Source organism: Clinocottus analis, unplaced genomic scaffold (assembly GCF_023055335.1).
Source record: "Clinocottus analis isolate CAN_PGR_092001 unplaced genomic scaffold, fCliAna1.0.p SCAF_12, whole genome shotgun sequence".
Classification (NCBI taxonomy): domain Eukaryota; kingdom Metazoa; phylum Chordata; class Actinopteri; order Perciformes; family Cottidae; genus Clinocottus; species Clinocottus analis.
In genome coordinates this window covers 9,210,388-9,231,470 of record NW_027175843.1, presented here as the reverse complement: position 1 = coordinate 9,231,470, position 21,083 = coordinate 9,210,388, and the positions used below count along the sequence as shown (strand labels likewise).

General features: G+C 40.2%; 1 protein-coding gene and 1 pseudogene across 1 annotated transcript; both read right to left on the bottom strand.

Annotated features, from left to right (window-relative positions):
- Nucleotides 1-9,725: 9,725 nt before the first annotated feature.
- LOC137783230 (NAD(P)H dehydrogenase [quinone] 1-like) lies at nucleotides 9,726-10,764 on the bottom strand (annotated as a pseudogene).
- Nucleotides 10,765-15,845: 5,081 nt separating this feature from the next.
- LOC137783228 (NAD(P)H dehydrogenase [quinone] 1-like) lies at nucleotides 15,846-17,515 on the bottom strand. Its single transcript, XM_068573029.1, has 6 exons — nucleotides 17,512-17,515; nucleotides 17,226-17,390; nucleotides 16,997-17,127; nucleotides 16,561-16,674; nucleotides 16,382-16,483; nucleotides 15,846-16,145 (listed from the first exon to the last, which is right to left on the bottom strand). The coding sequence occupies exons 1-6, from the start codon at nucleotides 17,513-17,515 to the stop codon at nucleotides 15,846-15,848; spliced, it is 816 nt and encodes a 271-aa protein (XP_068429130.1).
- Between the last annotated feature and the right edge of the window lie 3,568 nt (nucleotides 17,516-21,083).

Here is a 21,083-nt window from a genome sequence, read left to right as displayed (position 1 = left end):
TAAATGCTGCTGACTGATTGGTACAGGCTAATAACACATAATAAATTATTATACATCATAATGATTTTATACAAAGTTTAAATGTAGCTGTGTATCTCCATATTCCAGTTTTTATATTATTATAATATTGTGCAGGTCTGTGTCTAATGTATGCAAAGCATGAAATCAGTAGAAAATGGACGATACTCATGTTAGTAAAAACAACACAGTTATAGTATGATATATAATATACACAAAAATACGCAAACTACACATTAACCACACTAAAGCGTACTACAAGGGCGTCTCCTTGTGTCCCGCCCCATTACCTAAATATGAAACCAGGGTTGCAGACAGACAGTCAACGACATCTGTTTTCTGCTTCCACCCAAAACCACCAAACGGGTTGAACCCAACACCAAGCCCCACTGAGGTAACTGAAATAACCCTCTGAATAACGAACTACACCAACACCTATATTCATGGTCGGGTCTAGAAGTCAACCCCATGATAGTCTGTGTTATTTCGAATCATTTTGACCAAATTAAGAGGTTTCTTTAGTTTGTTTTATTGACATAATGCTTGCTTGAAACTACATGGAAAAAAACATCAGGTGCTGAAGCCTTTTTGTTTCATTGTCTTGTGGGCCTCAGTCTCAATTGGCACATCCTCTGGAAGCAATACAAAACATTGAGGGAGGCTCTTGTGTTTACTGAATGCCGTTGAAAGCTCACCTGCAACTCTGGTGGCCTTACAGCTGCTCCCACCAGGGCAATTAACCCCAAGTTCAAGACAAAGACAGAATCACAAGAAAAGCACTGTGGAATTTATCAAAATATATATGTTTATTAAGTTTGATTTGTTGATAATATGCTTCAATAGAGCTCATAAGTAAAAGTAATTATAATTATGTCATGTCCAATGATTGAAGTATTGACTTAACCAAGTACAGTGTGTCCAGCATGTTTCCTTAGGAACAAGATATTGTTGATATACAGGTCACCTCACTGAAGTTTATTATGACTGCATGTCTTGTATTCAGTGATGAAATGCAGCCAGTAGGCTATTCTCTGACCTCATTAAAGAGCAGAGTATGAAGTCAGTTTCCATGAGGATTTAAAGAGAGCTCCCACTACGCACGCATACCCATTGTCCTTCATATCAGGAGCATCAGGGGGGATTTGTAAGCCTTTCTGATAAGCATCCGTAGCCCTGCTGACTGCTGCCAACCTCTGTTCTGCAGTCCTCATTCACAGGGAGGCCGGACCGGGAACAGCAGGGTGTGTGTCTGTGTGTGTGTGTGTGTGTGTGTGTGTGTGTGTGTGTGTGTGTGTGTGTGTGTGTGTGTGTGTGTGTGTGTGTGTGTGCGTGTGTGTGTGTGTGTGTGTGTGTGTGTGTGCGTGTGTGTGCGTGTTCATATGAGTGTGCGTGTGTGTGCGTGTTCGTATGTATGAGTGTGTGTGTGTGTATGTGTGTGTGTGTGTGTGTGTGTGTGTGTGTGTGTGTGTGTGTGTGTGTGTGTGTGTGTGTGTGTGTGTGTGTGTTTTGTTTGAGAAAATGCCATCCGGCCACCTTATTCCCTCTGCTAGTATATCTTCTTTGTAAGAAATCTAGTTAGATTTGGACAAAACAGGATGACTTCGAAGCATTTTGAATTATGCAATAGATCTACAGAAAACATAAATATACAACAATAATGTTTAATAACACTTTTTTTCATATACTTCTGCCTGAATCTGTTCAAAGGTCATTTTTATTATTAAATTGCATCCTTCTTCGTAGTTTAATGTTTTGGTTTTATGCCGTTTTTACTGGTTTACCCTCATCACTCTAATCAGAGCTGCTTCCATAAGCAGCAGGCAGCTGTTTTCAGTTAAAAAGCTGGAATAAATCCATGCTACCTGTAGCTCTAAGCAGCAGACAAAGTTTGAGCCTAAAGAGGCAGACATTTTCCACAGTTGGTGGGGAGTAAAAACAGGGCAAAAAGAAAATAAATGTTGAACATATTCATTGTTTGGCCAGAAACACGACTCCAAATGAATAATATTGTCTCTTTGTGTCTGCTAGATATGTGGGCAAATGTTTGCTAAAAAGTTTGCTGTATCGACACAAAGATTAATGTTTATTTGACAACTTGTTACTAAAAATAGTCCCACTAAAACAATCCAGGTTCATTAATTTGAATCACATTTTCAAACCTGTAATTCTACTACTCCTAAGCTACACATAGGACACCTACAGTTTTGCTCCATGGGTTTTTTCTCCAAACAACATCCAGAGTTGTATTTGTCCACTATTCAAACAGAAGTGTCTGGAGAGTGCATTTGAACAGTCCTTTTCAACCAGTTAAACCACTTTTTAGACAAGGCCAAGTTCGCCAAACACATTTTCACACTGAGGACAAACAGAACAATCAAGAGATAAGGAGAAGGAAAAGGGTTTGTGGTGACGTAAAAGAATGAAGAGGGGGATGGGGCTGTGGGAGAAAAGTTTAGGAAAACAGAGGAAGAAAGATTGAGAGTTATTCCTAATGACTGCCATTTCTATTGTCGTCTAGCCCTGCGTCATAGTGGGGGGTCTGACAGACACAATCTATTTTGGTGTAAATCTCCATTCAGAGGGTCCTTCCCAAACTCATTCTCAACCACATCTTTACCGTCTTTACTGTCCCCTCTCCCTCCCTTCTGCTCTGATGCTTTGCATTTCTCTGCTCCCTCACATTCCTCCTCATCCCTTGCTCTTCTGACCTCACTCATCTTTCAATTAATTAATTATTCATTTACAATTATCTTTCAGGTGGCTGAGGGCCTATGTGAGTGAAGCTGACAGCAGTGCTCACAATGGAGCTTGTGATGAAGTGTGTCAACACCAGGAAGTAAAATAAATGCAAAGGACATACGATTGGCAGCTATTTCTTCTGTTGGGCTTTTTTGGTGGTTTCAAGCCAGTGTTTTGTCACTGGAGATTTTCTGCAAGCGATGATAAGGTTATCTTTTTGTTTCTCTGAGGGATATGTTCATGCAGGTGCATGTTTGGCAGAAAGAGTGCTTCCCTGTCGGGGAATGTAGCAATTAAGGCATTCCTTACATTAACAGAGCATCCCATCACACTCAATGTCGGTGAAACCTGAGAATTGCTCAAATGTCAAACATGCAAAAAAGTGTGATTATACCAAGAAGTTTTTGGTCACTTAGGGGCAGCAGAAACAAGGTGCACTGACATATCACCAGCTTTGAAATTGATGTGGTGAACTATGTTGAAGCAAATGTTCGTGCAAGGTCCACCTTTTTGAGATCTTCATTGTGTGTTCCATACCAACTCTTAAACGGTAATATTGGATTCTGCTGAATGATACGCTATGTTTATCAGCTCGTTGCTATGTCTGTCTGCATTTAGTGCTGTGTCGGTCTTGAAGTGGGCTTTCTAAAGATTTGTAACACCTTTGTAATAATTTGATCCATGGTTATCAAACAAGATCTTCAGCCACACTAAGAGCTCTGTGAGGCTGTACTTGAGCCTAATGCTAACACTGACTCACAAGACGGGACTCCCCCGATGTTCCTGTGGGTATTTCGCACACTATTGGAAAACAAAGAGTCAGGGAATCAACATTTCTGTTCAATAAAAATAAAATGAAAAAAGTCAACCTCGATGTGGCCGCTAGAGGAAATTCAGGGGATCACCAAAGTCAGGATACATTAGCCGAGTTTCTATTAAATTGTCAATTTTAACTTTTTAAATGTCTTAAGCCATCAAACTGGCTTGGGGTATGTAAACCCAGCTCCTGCATAATTTGATGAAAAGTTGGCAGTATACCCAGAGAATGGTTGTCATCCAACCCATCTATGGAAGAGAAATGGCAAGAGTCTTCAATTATTAGTTTCAATTGGGCAAGTTTTAATCTACTCTTGTTTGCACGTTATAGGAATATTCGGGAAGACACAGTCAGCAGAAACAGCACATCAGGGATTATTTTGGCAGAGGTATTTTATTATCTATTGAGCCCATCAACTACTTTTTGACAAAATGAAAAACGTAAGCATATTTCACTCTGAACCACAACTGTCAACTTCATGGTAGTAATTGAGGTAAAGTCAAGGGTTCACTAAAGATTGGAGTCATCCATTGGTAATCATGAACATTTCATATTTCTGTCTGCACTAATGTGATAATGACTGGTCGATAGATATTGCCATCCCAAAAAAGTAGCCTTATAAACTTTACTTCTGCATAGTCTTTCTCTGACCTCACTGAATCTGTCAGTGAATTCATGGTTAGCCGTTGACCATGACCGACTGTGAGTCATACAGTCCATTAACTTTGTCTATCATCTCTGCACGCAGCAGTAACTCAAGCATGCAGGTTCTGCTTCCCCCAAGCCTCACAGGTTTCTGTTCACCCCCAGCCGTTCAGCACTCTTGCACACAAACACACACACATACCATGTTCATTAACATGAGCCAGCTGAGAGGTCAATGGGATCATATAAAATGGGTAAAAGATGAAGAAATGTCTTGCTCCAGGGGACAGCAAGTGTCCACTACGGATTTGTGAATGACAAAATCTGTTTAGAGGCTGCACGAGAAGGTGTCTGTCTTACTGTGTTCCCTGGGGGCTGTAGCTCTAATCTAGTAATCCTATCCTGACCATCCTGATGTATGCTTCAAAACACGTTGCCTTACCATGCTACTGACATGGAGAGTTCACAGATAAGGTGGCTAACTTTCACCCCTATTGTCCTGTCAAAGCTAAATGAAAAATGGACCATGAGCTCTTCTGGAATGTGTTTTTGAGAAGCCTGCAGCAATAGCTTCACCGTCTACATTACCTTTAGGTGTTGCCTTGCTAGCCCATGGCTACAGAAAAAAAACTAAATGTTGATGCACTGTCACTGGAATCAAGTTCATGGTTTAACTTGAGTTTGAAACTTTGTATCACTGGTAAACAATACGATTTAACATGGACAAAGTGGCGTTCCATTTGCAAACAAGAAATGTCAAGTTTTACAAGAGCGTGAGCACTGAGGGAAAGCTAAACACTGCAGGCTTTATTGGATATAAACACGACTCTATAGCACTCAAACAAGATGATGGAGTAAATAATCTAGATAAACAGCAGAATGAAACCTGTCTCATTTTAGTGGGAAAAGATCTAAATGCCGATAAACTGTAAATATCATGTCCTTTAGAAATGACCCCGCGGCACAAAATGATCAAAATCACCAGAGCAACATGCGATGGAAAATTACCTTTAGGCATTTTTCTCTATCCCGGGTGGTTCCCATTCACGGTCTCCCCACCAATTGCATTCACATCCACATACACATAAGCGAATGTGGCACTTCAGGGGGATTACAGCCAGGATGTGGCAACCCAGGCAGCATCTGGAGTTGAGCCCTGTGTGCCTGGAGCTAGTGGCACTCGCACCTCCATTCATCTAGTCTTTCCTCATAGTCTCATCTGTAACCCTGAGCTTTGGCTACATCTATTACTCACAGACAAAAACATAGGAGGACATTTGTAGTCTTTCATTGTTGATGTGTGACAGTGGGAGAAATGTCCAAGGGAGATGCATGAAACAAAAGCCAATAAGAAAATTGGATCAGAGATAGAAAGGGAAGATGAGTCTAAATGGCAGCAGGCGATCAAACAGAAGTGAGGGATAGGATGTATTACGTTCACCATGTGTCTGTTTCTTCCCCCTCTCTCCAGGCTATGGAGATAGCGGCAATCTGCTTCTCCTTACAATATAAAAAAGGATTTAGAAAAGAGCATAAAGGCTGACGTTAGTCCTAACCCTGTCACTCTGAGGCCCCAAAGCATCAAGAGCCTCCCTCGAACCTCTCAGCCACTCTCAAACCTTGTAAATATGAAACAGCTTTGCTCGCTTACGTCATCTTCCCGGCACCAGGCGCTTCATACATCAGAGCCTGAATGGAGGCCAATAGCCTGATATACGGTATGTTCATTCATCAAAACCATGATGGCAGGCCTTCCGTGTAACTGTTTAAAAGTTGTACCGGCTTGCCTGCGCCCTCTCACTGCCAGGCCAGCTGAGTGAAGTGCAAGTCAGTAGCCTGATTTGTCAAGTCACGTTTATTTATAAAGCATATTTAAAAACAAGAAAGGTTGACTAAAGTGATTTTCAAAAATATTAAATGAAACGCAGGAATAATCACATAATAAAGTACAAACTATTAAAAAACTTTAGCACAATCATGTCTTTGTAATGATAATTATGAGGCTAAAGAAGATGGATGGGTCTTTAGATGAATTTTAAATGCATGAATGGAGGAGGTGAGATCTAATTGTTAGTGTCAAATTATTCCTCAATAAATGGCCAACAAGTGAAAATGCTCGACAACCTTTGGTTTTTAACTGGGTGCATGACGTGATGATCAGTATTATTACAGATGATTTGCCAAAGTGTTTTCTTGTGTGTGGTAAAATACAATCCGTTTCCCCAGAGAAAATGTGTCTCGGGTGAATGTTCCCTAATGAGCAAAAGATCTGTGAAAATTCCCATTGTGATAAAAGTTTCCTGTGCATTTTCACACTGGTGAGAGGAGAGGACTAACACAAAAGAAGGATGGAGATGAGAATGAAAAGACCAAGGCATGAAAGACACATCCTGCAGAAGTTCATGAAAAGAGGAAGGAGGCAGTGATTGTTATTATTTTTTCACCCATGTTTTTCTATCCTTTTTGGACCTTGTATAAAGAGCTCTTTGGCACTATTTGTGGCTGTGTTCCTCCACAGCTGTTGTAGGCCACCCTTTTTTAAATAATTTTATCTAACCAGCTGTTCAGGCCGTGAGAGATTTATCTTTGATCACACACACACATTTTCAGATACTCATGCAAGTAGTACACTCTGTTAAATGATTTTTTTGTATACTGTCTCACTCCCTGAAGTAAAACTATTTGGAAAATGTTTAATGGACATTAAAATGTAAATTAAATAGTAGTTAAATGTAAAGTGGTGTTTTAATGGATTATCAATCTCATAATTGTTCACCATAACAAATATTGAACGTATCTTACAAAGTATACCCTGCAAGAACAACTTGATTTAAGGGGCTACTTTGATTGGTGTAGTTTGAGGGATGATTGTGCTCAGATGTCAGAGTGAATTCCTCAGTTTCCTAATGACAGGGAACGTACAATGGACACTCTGTGGTACGAGGAAAGGGTAAAGGTAAAGGGGGCAGTTAGAACTTCAGTAAAAGGATCAAGAGGAATGCAAGTGTAGTTCTTCATCAAAAAAAAACCTTTCCTGCTGCCAATCTTAACATAACTGCCTTTAACAGTGCCACACTTTTTCACACATGGAGTCACTCTCTCACACACTCCCATCTGCACTCAAACAGGCAAAGTTCAAAAAGCTGTAGGTATAATTGATTGGATTTTAATGTACTCTGAAAGAGTGAGAGGATTGTTGATGTAAATTATTGGCCTCATTTCTTAGTTTAGCTTGCTTTCTCTTGTACTTTGCCCTCTCTCTCTCTCTCTCTCTCTCTCTCTCTCTCTCTCTCTCTCTCTCTCTCTCTCTCTCTCTCTCTCTCTCTCTCTCTGCCTGGCCTTGTTAACCCTATGACATCTGGTGCAAACACAGGGACCCATTTATGGCCTAATCAAAACATCCAAAGCCAATAAATAACAATCAGTCACATCTGGCTCAGCATGGCCAACCTTGGTTTTAAGGAATAATGTCTTTATGTATGTATTGTTTTATATTTGGATTTGGAACGGTCCTTGAAAGGAATAGTTTCAACAAATGTATTTTCTTGCCAAGAGATCAATACCACTGTCATGTCTAAATATTAAGCAGCCATTTTTGTGCTAAGTTAAGTTTACAGACATCAGAGTACTAGTATAGATCTTCTCATCTAGGTGCTTTTTTGTCTTGGAGCAACGTATCCTTTAAATTGGATTAAGATTAAAAATTGTTCATATGAAAATATCTAGGTTCACTCAACCAACAGGCTTAGCCTGCACTACATTGTTATGTTTTGTCTGAATGATCGTGCGTAGCTTTCTGTGTCGCAGGACTGCTTTTCCGGTGACTCTGTTCCGTATCTGGTATAAAACTGTGCCCACTTCCTCCCATTGAACCGGACAAAAATGGCCATCTCTGCAGCCAGGGTGGGAGAACTGGGATGGACAATGGGAAAAGCGGTTGGACAGCAGATCAGAGACTGTGGTAAGACTTACATAAACACTCAGCGCCCCAAAACTCAGCACTACAAACATAGTCTATGGTTTTCTGTCTGGATCAATGATGCATAAATAAAACTCCAAAAACATCACACTGACCATATATGCATTTATTTTTCTGTGTAGAACAAGAGATTCAAAGTGTCTGTTTTAAGTAGAAGAATGAAGCTAATTAGTTCATACGCATCAAAGACTTCACACTACCGCGCCGTCACAACTTCTTTCATGTCGGAGCAGAGTTTTAAGTTGAAAGGGCTCACCACAATATTCATTAATTAATTTAATCACTGATAACTCAGGATCAATGAATTCCTAACAGCAAAATATCTCAACATGCTTCAGCTGCAGGGACAGGTGATTTTGAAACTGGACCCAACTGAACACAAACAAATAGTGACCTTGTGAAACCTCAGCTGTGAATTGTGCACACTTGAGTTTCTACATGTCACAGGCTGTGGTCTGGACATCAGAGTGGAAGGCCATTTCCTTAAGTGTGCACACCCTCCCCGATCTCATTTCCTCCATACCCAAACAAAAGCTGCTTCTCTGGGAAAAGAGCTCAGCCACTTATGTTGCTGTGTAGAGCTCAAACATGCTTGCATGCAGACTCTTGTCGTCAGCATGTCTGTACACGAGGTACACAGTACTTCAACTTAAACCAGATGGCATGTGACAGGATTGATTTTTCCAAAATAAGCTGTCCAAAACAAGTGCACACAATCTAGACCACCCAAACATTGAAATCAAACTTCGCACAGAAATCAGCAAGAAATTAAGCTCTGTTGCACGTGCAGAACCAATAGCGTGTTCATCATCATCACCTTCTAGCTTTGATCTGGTTAGTTTCTTTTTCCCCAGCGTGTCCAAAATGGACTAAGGCTGGGAACTGAGGGAAAGGCATGTTTTTTGCAGCAGCCATGCAAATCTGAGAGGTCAGAACACCATTGTAGAGGACAATGCATGGTAAGGGCGCAAGCAGGCACTATACAAAGAGTCAAATGCATAACTTGTTCAAATTACTAAAACAGTAATTTGGGGAAAACATTTTTACAAGAGGGTTTAATTTAAATGCAACATAAGGTCAAGAGCTGGTACACAGCATAAAGCAAATACTGGACATGGTATTGTGCTCCACTGATGGATTTTAAGAGGTGTATCCCAAATAAAAAATACAATTAAAACAAAGATTAAAAATACATCAGAATAGAGAAACACTTTTGTTATTGCTTAAAGATCCCAGCAGGAGCTTTATGGACATAGGGGCCCATTTACTATAAGTTTAGAAAATGCCCATAAACACTTCTAGCTGCCAGAGTAACATTTACTGCAACACCATTAAAGCTGACAACCAAGTGGTGAATCACTTTGCGGGACATAAATACTAGCATTCAGTCCTTTACATGCCTTCTTGAATCTGCAATTGTACTTGCTATAAACCCAGACCTTCATATTTCAAACATGATATTGTAGCAATAATTCATGCGAGAGCTTTTATTTTTCAGTAACAATAAATACGCAAAGCCCACTGTCTTTAGATACCAGCTTTTATCTGGTTGGGCGGGATCGCCTATCCCAGGTGGATCCCAACATTCAGCCCATACTCCTTGGCAGCACGTTTCTCAAGGACATCAGGCTTCAGCTAGAAAACCCTTCTCTCCATCAAAGCAGTCAGAGGGCGTGAAGGAAAGGTTTTTCTTCCAGGACGCCTTGCAGTCGGGTACTCCAGCCCTCCAGCATGGTGTAGTAGTAGTGCAGGATGCCGTTCTGAAGAACAGTTTTGAGTTTGTCCCTTTTAGAGGCTATTAGGAACCTAGAAAACCCTAAAGATGCCCCATTCACTCCTGAGATATGAAAGTTTCATGTTAAAGTCATTATATGAATACCGTTAAACACCCAAATCTTATATTTTGAAGCTGTAATGCTTAGTTGAAACACTATTCTAATGCAGTACCTGTAGTGGCCACAGTGTGACATTCATGTCTTCATTGATACCAGATTCTACACAAACATGGACTCCTGAGACCCAGCAGTGAAGGACAGCAGAGCTTTCTTGTCCTTTGCAGAAAGAAAGCAAATTAGAAAAAAAGTAACACATCTTTAGACTTTTGATAGCCGCTTGATTTAAGTGTTTACCTTGAAGAGTCCCTGGCTGTATCTCTTCTCTTCTCTTGAGTAAAGGCGTAGCCCAGTGTGAGCACCTGGTTAATCCAGCCCTAAATGACTGCAGGAACACTGAACCAGTACATGGGGAATGGACCAAGTGTTAATACTGAACATAGAGAAGCTTAACACAGACTACAGTCACCAATCAGCTCCCTAAAAGATGGTAAGGTCTGCCTGAGTGAGTTTCCCGTTGCCCCTTAGTGATGTTAGCAAACAGCTTTCCTTCCTCCCATGCCAGCTTGGTCTCCTCTGCATAACAAAAGTAAATCGGTGTTCTTGACTTCTTCTGCAGAAAAGGAACATTGCATTTGAATTCTAAAGTTTAAAAAAAGCCAAACTTCTCAATGCAATGGAGATATTGATATACCGGTGAGGCCCTTAGCAGTTACAGTGGCTTCAAACTTCATGGCTTGGCTGCCGCATTGAATGAGCCAGAGCTCTGGTGAGCATACACAATCAACACATTCTTGGCAGCTAAAGCAAGAATTAGAGAAGAGAGAGGAGCACACATCAGATCAGAAAGTTAGCAAGTGAAACACTAGGACAGTTTGAGATCCAACATTGAACAAAGTGCCAAATCCCTCAGCAAACACATAGTAGATAACTCACACATTCTGAATACTGACATCAACTGCAACTGCTGAGCTTTACAGCTAGCTGGTGTGTTGACTGAGAGAGCAGGCCAGTCTGGATCAATATTCAAGATAATAATTTTATACACCACTGGACTCCACATACAGCCTTCTCACATGTGCTGTCAAACAGCAATCAAGGTCATTAACCAATCACCTTATCTCTCTTACAACTGTCATCAACATATCTTTTATTTAGCCTGGACAGCATTTTTAAATGGGGAGTGGAATTCATGTGTCACGAAAAGCCAAGAATATATAGGTTTTTATCAGTTAAAGCAGCTACAGATTTAACCTGTTTTTAACACAAAATGAACTTACAATAATACTTGTAGACATGCATCTTCTACTTCAAGGCAATGTATGTTTTCCCATTTCAGCCCAGCCTGAAAGAGACTGAGCTGATGGTTTGTCAATGTCTTTGTTTTTGTGACTTTTAGAGAGCAACTGTGTGGATATTTGAGAGTGTGCATGTCTGTCTTTGTCTGTCTGTGTTCAAGATGTTTAAAAAATGGTGTGCCAGTCCTGATGTCTTGAAACCACATGAAGCAGATGTGGCTCAGTGATTCTCTCACTCTACTGTTTCTGGTTTCCAGCTCTGTTATCCTTAACATTATTCTCTTTACAGAAAAAGTTGCCTGCGGTTGAGCCCACTCACGAATGTTGCCCTGTAAAAAAAAAAAATAGACTCAGCATGGACTTTAAAGCCATGAGACATGAGTTGGCACACATCTGGGACCAAAATCAGCTCTGAGTTTCAGCCACTGTCAGGATGATGGGTTAGCATATAGGTGTACATGCGTGCAAGCATGTTGCATGAGTGAGACATACCTATTGTCAGCTAACTTTCTTCCCATAATCTCTCTTTTTTCTGGTTTATAGAAATTGAGTTTTAAGGGGAGGTAGATGCTTGCCAAATTAGCATTGTTTTAATGTAACCCTGTGAGACATTCTGATGTTTACAAGGCCAAATCGTTTTGTCTCTGTGGCCTCTATTTTTTTTTTTTTACAAGTTGTGCTTAATATTGAGCATCTGGCTGCATTCTATCTGTTGTGACGGGAAGGGATCATGTGTTTTGCCTGGAGGTTTGTGTTCATGGTTTGTGATGTATTGAGCAACATCACCCCAGACATATTTTCCACAACATTGCAAGTAATCCCAAGTATGTTTAAAAATTCCTGCTATACATGTGTGAGGTATTTAGTGTATGGTACTGACGTTTTGACGGAATTTAGGATCTCCTTTACACAAAACACAACCATGCAGCTAGCACATAGGGACATACCCAGAGAGGCTTTTAGCGTGTTTGTAATTATGATAAATGCTTGATAATAATTTGAAAATGTAGCCTACAGTGCCATCATATGGCCATTGTAAGAAAACACTGGTATTTGATCCTTTATATACCATATTCAGCCAAATAATGTTTATATGTATTGCACTATAGGATATGTTGCAACAGTTTGCAGATGCTAGGAAAGAGAAATAATACATTGTTTATTGTAACATTAATATGGACATCTTCAGCATGAACAGAATATTGAACTTGAGCTGCAGTGTTTGGTTGACCTTCAATATGTAACTGAAAAGAGGAAAGCATGAATGCTGAGTGGCTTTTGCATCTGTGATGAGGAGCCGGTTGAAAGTCAATCCATTTCTCTACTCATAAATAAATGTATCTTTCTACTTTCTACTACTAGATGTTGCCCAGTATCTTTTCCAGTAAAGAGATTGTTTTTATGCCGTTCATGGTTTAATCACAGATTGTGAATATCTGCCAGAATTTGAGGGGTAAGGTGAGTAATCACTATCCAGATGGTGAGTCATGAATTGTGGCTGTTTATTGGCAGGACAGAATCATTGTAAAGCATGCAAACTGCAGCGTTTAACACATTAATGTCGCTGATGTAATCACCCGAATGACCAAAAGTAAACAGAGCACCAGGATTTACTGTGATTCTTGAACTGCACGCTCAGCACTGCTGCCTGCCATGGTTACAAATTAAAAGTCATTCAAGTGGTTTATCAACTGGAGGAAGGTATTGGCCTTCAATATTTTCTTTGAAATACATACTAGACACTTCATCTGATTAACTAACACAAGCCAGTGATTATAGACACAGCAAAGATCAGCTATTATCAGAAATTATAATAACAAAAGCAAATCCTAAAGAAAATATCACTGTCCCAAGCTCATTTTCAATGTTACCACCAGCTCTGAAGCCGAGACATATCACCTGAATTTCAAAACTTTTACTGTCCTCTCAACAACAGTTGATTCATTGTCAAAACTAAAATCGTATGTGACTCAGATTTATTTACAAATAAATAACTCCTGTGAAATAACCTTTCTTTCATTAAGTGGTTATACTTTACTGGTTGTACTAGTCTAGTGATTCTCAACCTTTTTTCAGTGATGTGAAAAAAGATTAAAGCCAAGTCCACCCTGACCAGCGCAGAGCATTTTTGGTTGAAAAAAAAGATGTAATCCACAGCGCTGTGCCATCAGTGTCTGAATTAAATTAGAATATTTAAAATTCAGTTTAGTAACTTGCACTTATATTGTATTGAATATTTTTTTTAAAAACACTTTTTAAAGGATATTGGAATGGATGCGAATAAGACATATTTTCTTTAAAAATCTCACATTCCTCCTGGAGTGCCTTCACTGACGCCCATTTGAGAAACCACTGTACTAGTCCACCAGAGAGCAGCATACACCAGTAAGTGCCACATTGCATTACCTGCAGACAGGAAATCACTTTCTCATGACATTGGCATAGAAGCAGGTGCACCATTGCTCAGTGTTTATAGTTTATATTAAGTTTTAAATTTGAAGGACAAATAAAAGTAAATACAGTAAGGGTTGAAGTAGACAATTGATGACGCATAATTGTATCACGGTCTCTGCCAGGAGAGGAATGTTATGTTGTTGTAACTTCCAGTTTTGTGTGAGACAGTAAACATGAAACTGGGGATTAAAGCATCAAACAAGTGTCTGTCATTTCAAAAGAACATTGCATGTAATGAATTATTACACATTAGATATTTAATTGTTTCTTTCCATATATCAAGGGATTCAACAATGAAAGCCTCAAGAGAGTAAAGTGCAATATAGAGTTTGTGGTGGAATTGTTGGTAACTCCTATTCACAAGCTTCGGATGAGATGTTTAGAATAGACAGTATGTAAGGGAAGAAGAAAAGATTACTTCATTAAACTATTGCAATCGTGGAGAGATTCATAAGTTGGTTACAGAAGACAGATAAGAAAGTGTGCTTGTTGAAGGAACATTGGTGTAACTTTAAAGTTAGAAACCAGATGGGGGAGGGTAAAAAAGGAATGTGTTAATTAGGGATTGCACATGAATTGTGCGATTTCTCGGAAGGTTTACCGATAATGAGTAAAACAGAGATGCTTGAGAAATTTCAGGAAATAGGGGACTCAAAAAAGGTTCTTGCCATGCATTAGCGCAACATAATGATATTGAATATAATATATCATATTCAAACCTGCAACAATTATAAGTGCCGTATTTCTTCCATTACAACTTTCTCTCACTTTAAGATCCTCACACATTTGGATTAATATTGTTTCACAACACTTTATTGCTGTGGATGCATTCAGGTCAGCGGCTAAATCATTTTGATAAAACATTTACCATACATATTTCATCCGGCCTGACGTGTGACCAGGTATATGAAAAACAGAAAAGGAAACAGACCTGAATAGATACAAATTAAATTATCACATTTTTGATGACTATGTGTCTGCATAATTTTTGATAATTCATTCCATTTGAAATGCTCCCTGGCATTGACATTTTGGTGTTTTGTCAAGGGAAACATTCATGCTGATATACAGTCAAAATTAAATAAGCAAAACACCTTTTCTTCTCTTCTGAGATAAGTCACGTACTATATTTTGCTAGCCATGTAGAGATTTCTGAGCCACTGAAGGCAATGTGGTGGAGTTATGTTCACTGAACTGTGACAGTGTCTAACCATTAACAATGCAACTCATTGTTTTGCTAATAGAGTGGATGGCAGACAAACCTTGTGCTTATATGTCACAGTAGAGGCACAGAGATAAGAGTCACTGCTTCCAGAGTAAATCGACTGAACGAAAGTCTCCGTATTCATCAACACGTCTTACGCCTCTCCACTGTCGATCAAATGCCCCTAAGGAGTTAGAAACTGGTGGCAGGATATAACACATTTTAACTTCTATCAAACCTCAGACAGGCATTCGTTTAGTGTGAAAACAAAGCCAGCGACTCTGCTTTTCCTTGTAGAACATTACTTCATAAATACATCTAAATAAGGCCTCATCTTTCTTCGCTGAAAGACTCTTACTTTACAGTTGGGCATGTGTCCAGGTCTGAAAACAAGTGACAAGTTGTTTTACATCGTTTGCCTAACATTCACAAAAAGTGACATCTTTGTTACCTAGGCCGAAGGGAGGCTAGGCGTTGGTGGGGCTGATGTAGCATTAGGGGTAGGCATTGCCATTACAAACAGCAATTATGGTGTCATTGACAGTGTAGGACGAAACATTTTTCACCATCACCTCAGGTGTGGAGGCCCTTTGGTGATTTAGTTGCAACTATTATGTTCATAAAAGATTATGACTGATAGTTGCCAGCCATGTCAGAGCATTCAAAACCCTCATCAGCTAAGGCACCATAGGATGCAATGAGCGCACAATTTTACTGGACAAAATGTGGAGGCAATTTATTTAGGCTGTGCCAAGGAATGATGGAGAATGACTTTGTAGATGCAGTAAATGCAAGCAAATCTTATTAAAGTCACCTTTTATTTTTCCTTTAGACAATAAATACAGAAGGCCCTCCGTCTTTAGACTCCAGCCATCATCTGGTTGTTGGGCGGGAGCGCCTTTCCCAGGTGGATCCCAACAGTCAGCCCATACTCTTTGGCAGCGTGTTTCTCATGGACCTCAGGCTTTAGCTGGAAACCCTTCTCCCCATCAAAGCAGTCAGAGGGAGTGAAGGAAAGAGGTTTTTCTTCCAGGACGCCTTGCAGTCGGGTTCTCCAGCCCTCCAGCATGGTGCTGCGAGCCTCAGAGGGAACGTGAGACGGAGCCCAGAAGATCTGAGGGGCCAGAACCTGGAAGCCACAGTAGTGCAGGATGCCGTTCTGAAGATCAGAACAGTGTTTAAAGTCAAATGTTGTTCTTTCAATAGCTCATTTAAAAATAAAACTTCTTGAGACAGTTTTGAGTTTGGTCCTGTTAGATTATAGAAGGAACCTAGAAAACTCTGAAGACAACCCATTACCTGCTGAGATGTGAACATTTCAAGCAAAGGGGTGGGTATGCATGTATGCCAGTACCAACTCCTACATTCTGAATCTTTAATTAGTTGATGCAATACCTGTAGTGGCCACAGTGTGACATTCATGTCTCCATTGATACCATCTGCACTGAACATGGACTCCTGAGACCCAGTGGTGAAGGACAGCATGGCTTTCTTGTCCTGTGCAAAAATAAAGCAGATTCGAAAAAAGTAACACCTCTTTAAACTGGTGGTAGCTGCTTGATTTGAGCCTTTACCTTGAAGAGTCCCTGGCTGTATCTCTTCTCTTGAGTGAAGGCGTAGCCCAGTGTAAGCACCCGGTCAATCCAGCCCTTCATGATTGCAGGAACACTGAACCAGTACATGGGGAACTGAAGTAGGACCAAGTGTTAATATTTGAACATAGAGAGGAACACCCTCCCCATCCGTCAGGCGCCCACCCTACCATCATTCGAGCAAGCCCTCAACACATCTCTTGCAACTCTTTTGCCTATTAAACCCCTGCACCTACCCTCTGCTATGCCCCTTGCAGCTTCTTCAGTTTGCTTTCCTTGTCACCTAAAATGTTCTGCTCGCTTTCCCATTTTTGTTGTGTTGTCGTCGCCTGTTGTCCATAATGTAAAGAGTCTTTGTGTATCTCGAAAAGCACTATACAAGTTGAATTAATTATTATTATAGTCACCAAACAGCTACCTGAAAGATGACGAGGTCTGCCTGAGTGAGTTTGCATTGTTCCTCACTGATGTCAGCACACAGCTTTCCTTCCTCCCATGCCAGTTTGGTCTCCTCTGCATAACAGAAGTGATCGGCATTCTTGACTTCTCCTGCAGAGACAGAGCATTGCATTTGAACTCTGAAGTTCAATAAAAAATAAATATATATATAAAATAAACTTCTCTATGCCATGGAGATATTGATATACCGATGATGTCCTCAGCAGTTGCAGTGGCTTTAAACTTCATGGCGTACAGGTCTGATACTTCTACTGTGCAGCTCTGAGCTAAAGCTTTCACAGCAGTGTCTTTGGCTGCAGCGTTGAATGAGCTAGAGCTCTGGTGGGCATACACAATCAACACTTTCTTCAAAGCTGAAGCAAAAATTAAAGAACAGATGAGCACACATCAGATCAAACAGTTAGCAAGTAAAAAAACAAGTACAGTTTAGAGCCAACATGGAACAAATCACTTAACGAAGACTAGATGACTCACCCATTCTGAATACTGATGTCAACTGCTGAGCTTTACAGAGAGCTGGTGAGTCTGGAGCAACATTCAAAATGTTGTTTTATACACCACAAGACTCAACACACAGCCTTCTCACAGGTGCTGTCAAACAGCAATCAAGGTCATTAACCGATCACCTGTTCTCTCTCTCTCTCTCTCTCTCTCTCTCTCTCTTTCTCTCTCTCTCTCTCTCTCTCTCTCTCTCTCTCTCTCTCTCTCTTTTCTTCTTCTTCTTCTTCTTCTTCTTCTTCTTCTTCTTCTTCTTCTTCTTCTTCTTCTTCTTCTTCTTAGTCTGCTTTTTCTTCTTCTTTAACGTTAGTTGGCAACCATACATTTGGTGCATTACCGCCACCTTCTGCTCCGGATTATGGATCACTCTCTTTACCCCCGAAACAAAACCACCCCAAAATCAAAACAAACAACAAAAATTATATATATATATATATATATATATATATATATATATATATATATATATATATATATATATATATATATATATATATATATATATATATATACTACATCTAATTTACTCACTAGAGTTTTAGTTGCTGACCCATATGCTTTGCACCCATAGTCCAACACCGATCTTATTAATGCCACATACATAGTTTTCAAAGACGCAGAGCTGGCTCCCCACTCCCTACCACTTACACATCTCATCATATTTATTACTTTTTTACATTTTTCCTCTACTCTCCTGATGTGGTCTGCCCATGTTAATCGTGAATCAAAAACGACCCCCAGAAATTTAAATGATCTAACCCTTTCTAATTCTTTCCCATATATCGTTAACTTCATCCCATCCTTGACTATTTTCCTGGTGAAGAAGACTGTTTTAGTTTTTTCTACTGAGAACCTGAACCCCCAATCATATCCCCACTCCACCACCTCATCGATTGCTTCCTGTAATTTCCTGACTGTATGTTCCATGTTCCTTCCTTTCTTCCATACTGGCCCATCATCAGCAAACAGAGACCTACCTATGTCTACTGGGACCTTTGTGAATATATCATTAATCATAATGATGGAGAGTAGCGGTCTAATAACACTGCCTTGAGGCATACCATTATCGACTACATATTGCTTTGAAATGTCTGACCTAATCCTTACTTTAATTTTCCTTCCAAACAGAAAATCCTTCATCCAGTTATATACTCTCCCACCAATTCCCATTCTGTGTATCTTGCTTAGCAAACCTTCCTTCCACATCATGTCATGGGCTTTTTCAATGTCAAAAAACACTGCAATAAATGACTCTTTATTTGCCTGGGCCTTTCTGATGTCAGTCTCTAGCCTTATCACTGGGTCCATGGTGTTTCTACACTTCCTAAAACCACTCTGGAAACTTGCCGGCATGCCTCTCTTCTCGAGCGTTTATTAGAATCTTTCCGTTATCATCCTTTCCATTATTTTACACATGTTAGATGTTAGTGCTATTGGTCTGTAACTGGTGGGTTTAGTTGGGTCTTTGCCAAGTTTTCTGATTGGGATCACTACTGCCTCCTTCCATATGCTTGGTAACATTCCTTCCTCCCACACTCTGGTATAAAGACAAAGCAGTTTCAAAAGTGCTCCTTCTCCCAAGTGCCTTAACATGACATAGCATAGCTGGTCGTCCCCTGGCAATGTGGGTTTTGATCCATTTATAGCTCTCACCATCTCTGCCAAAGTAAAAGGTTTTTCAATACTATCACATGTTTTTTCCCTCCTGTCTAGCACACCTGGATGCTGATTCATTCTTCTTTCCCTTCTCCTTCTTTCTTCATCCGACAATTTATCTGAACCATGAACCTTCACAAATGCTTTGGCCATTATCTCTGCTTTTTCCTTATTGGATACTGCTGTTTCCTCGTCAGAAGTCAAAACTGGATATTCCCATTCCTTTCTAGCTCCTCTTATCCTCTTTATCATTCCCCATAACTCTCCACAGTAGTTGTTCTTCCTATTTTATTGCAACATTGTCTCCAACTCTCTCTCTTAGCTTGTCGTACTGTTCTTCTCACCACTGCTTGTTCCTTTTTATATTGAATTAAATGCTGCATGTTATGGGTTCTTCTGACTAGTCTAAATGCTTTGTTCCGGTTTTTAACAGCCTGGCTGCACTCCTCTGTCCACCGTGGCACAAGTTTCTTACTTATCCTATTTTTACTCCTAGGTATAGATCCATTGGCTGCCATAATAATAGCTGTAGTTACCTGCTTGTTTATGTCATCTATCCTTCCAGACTTGTCGATCTTTGTTATTGTTTCCTCACTTAATGCGTGGAACTCCTCCCAGTTCGCTTTTTGAAATATCCATTTTGGGATTCCACCACCTGGTCTAGCTTCTACTTTTTCACCTACTGAACATGATACTGGGTAATGATCACTGCCTACTGTTGTTGTTGCTAAAACTTCCCAGTTACTCGCTCCAGCCAATGCCTTCGACAATAATGCGATATCTAAAGCTGACTCGGCTCCTGTATTTATATTTAATCCTGTTCCTCTACCATCATTCATACAAATCAGCCCCCTACTATCCATCAAATCTTTAATTACCCTTCCATTTGAATCTGTTTGCAGACCCCCCCGCCTCCACATTGTACTGTGAGCATTGAAATCCGCACACCATACTATTCTGTTTCTGTTTTGTCCTTGAATTGTTTGTAGGCTGCCCAAATCCAGTTGCTTGTTCCTACACTTCCACCACTATATACTCTTGACTGTCTCCCTTTTCCAGAACTCTATATAAAATATTTTGTTTGATAAATGTAGCACACCCTCACCTTATCCCCGAATCTCTGTCTTTCCTTATTGCTGAATACCCATGTATTACGAAATCTAATGTAGGTTTTAACCAAGTCTTACCTCTGGTTTTACACCCATTTCTTTTATGAAATGCTTGAATTCTTGGCCATTGGCCAGTAGACTTCTGGCGTTCCATTGTAATATTATAACCATTATCAGTGCTACCCAACCCATGGTAATTCCTGACTTGACTGATTAGTCAGGTTTTCCCTCACCTCTTCCCATGTCAGTCCCACTAATCCCAAGTGATTCGCTGCTGCTTTGACAATCAGCTGGATTTTATCATTTTTTTACTTTACCTCTGCTGTGCTGTTGGTCACTCCTGCAATGAATGTTACTAAATTCTTTTTATCCACGTGTATCCTGTCATTCTCTTTTTGATGCTCTTGAACCCCCTCTCTTGCTTGTGTTCTGGCAACATTGCTCCTTTCTTTTGTTTCTCTGACAGCTTCTGCATACGTGATCCTTCTTTCCACTCTTACTTTTTGAACTTCATTCTCCCGTCTCATTACTTCACAACCCCCGTATGCCACACTATGGGCTCCTCCACAATTACAACACTTTGGCTGTGTCCCTGATCCACACTTTCCATAATCATGATCGCCCCCACACCAAGCTCATCTCCTCTTCTCTTTGCAGTTTTTGGCTATATGCCCAAACCTCTGGCAATTAAAGCACCTCAGTGGCTTTGGCACATAAACTCTCACTGGGTAACTCAGATACCCCAGGAATACCTTCTTTGGCACATTCTTTTCTTCAAACTCA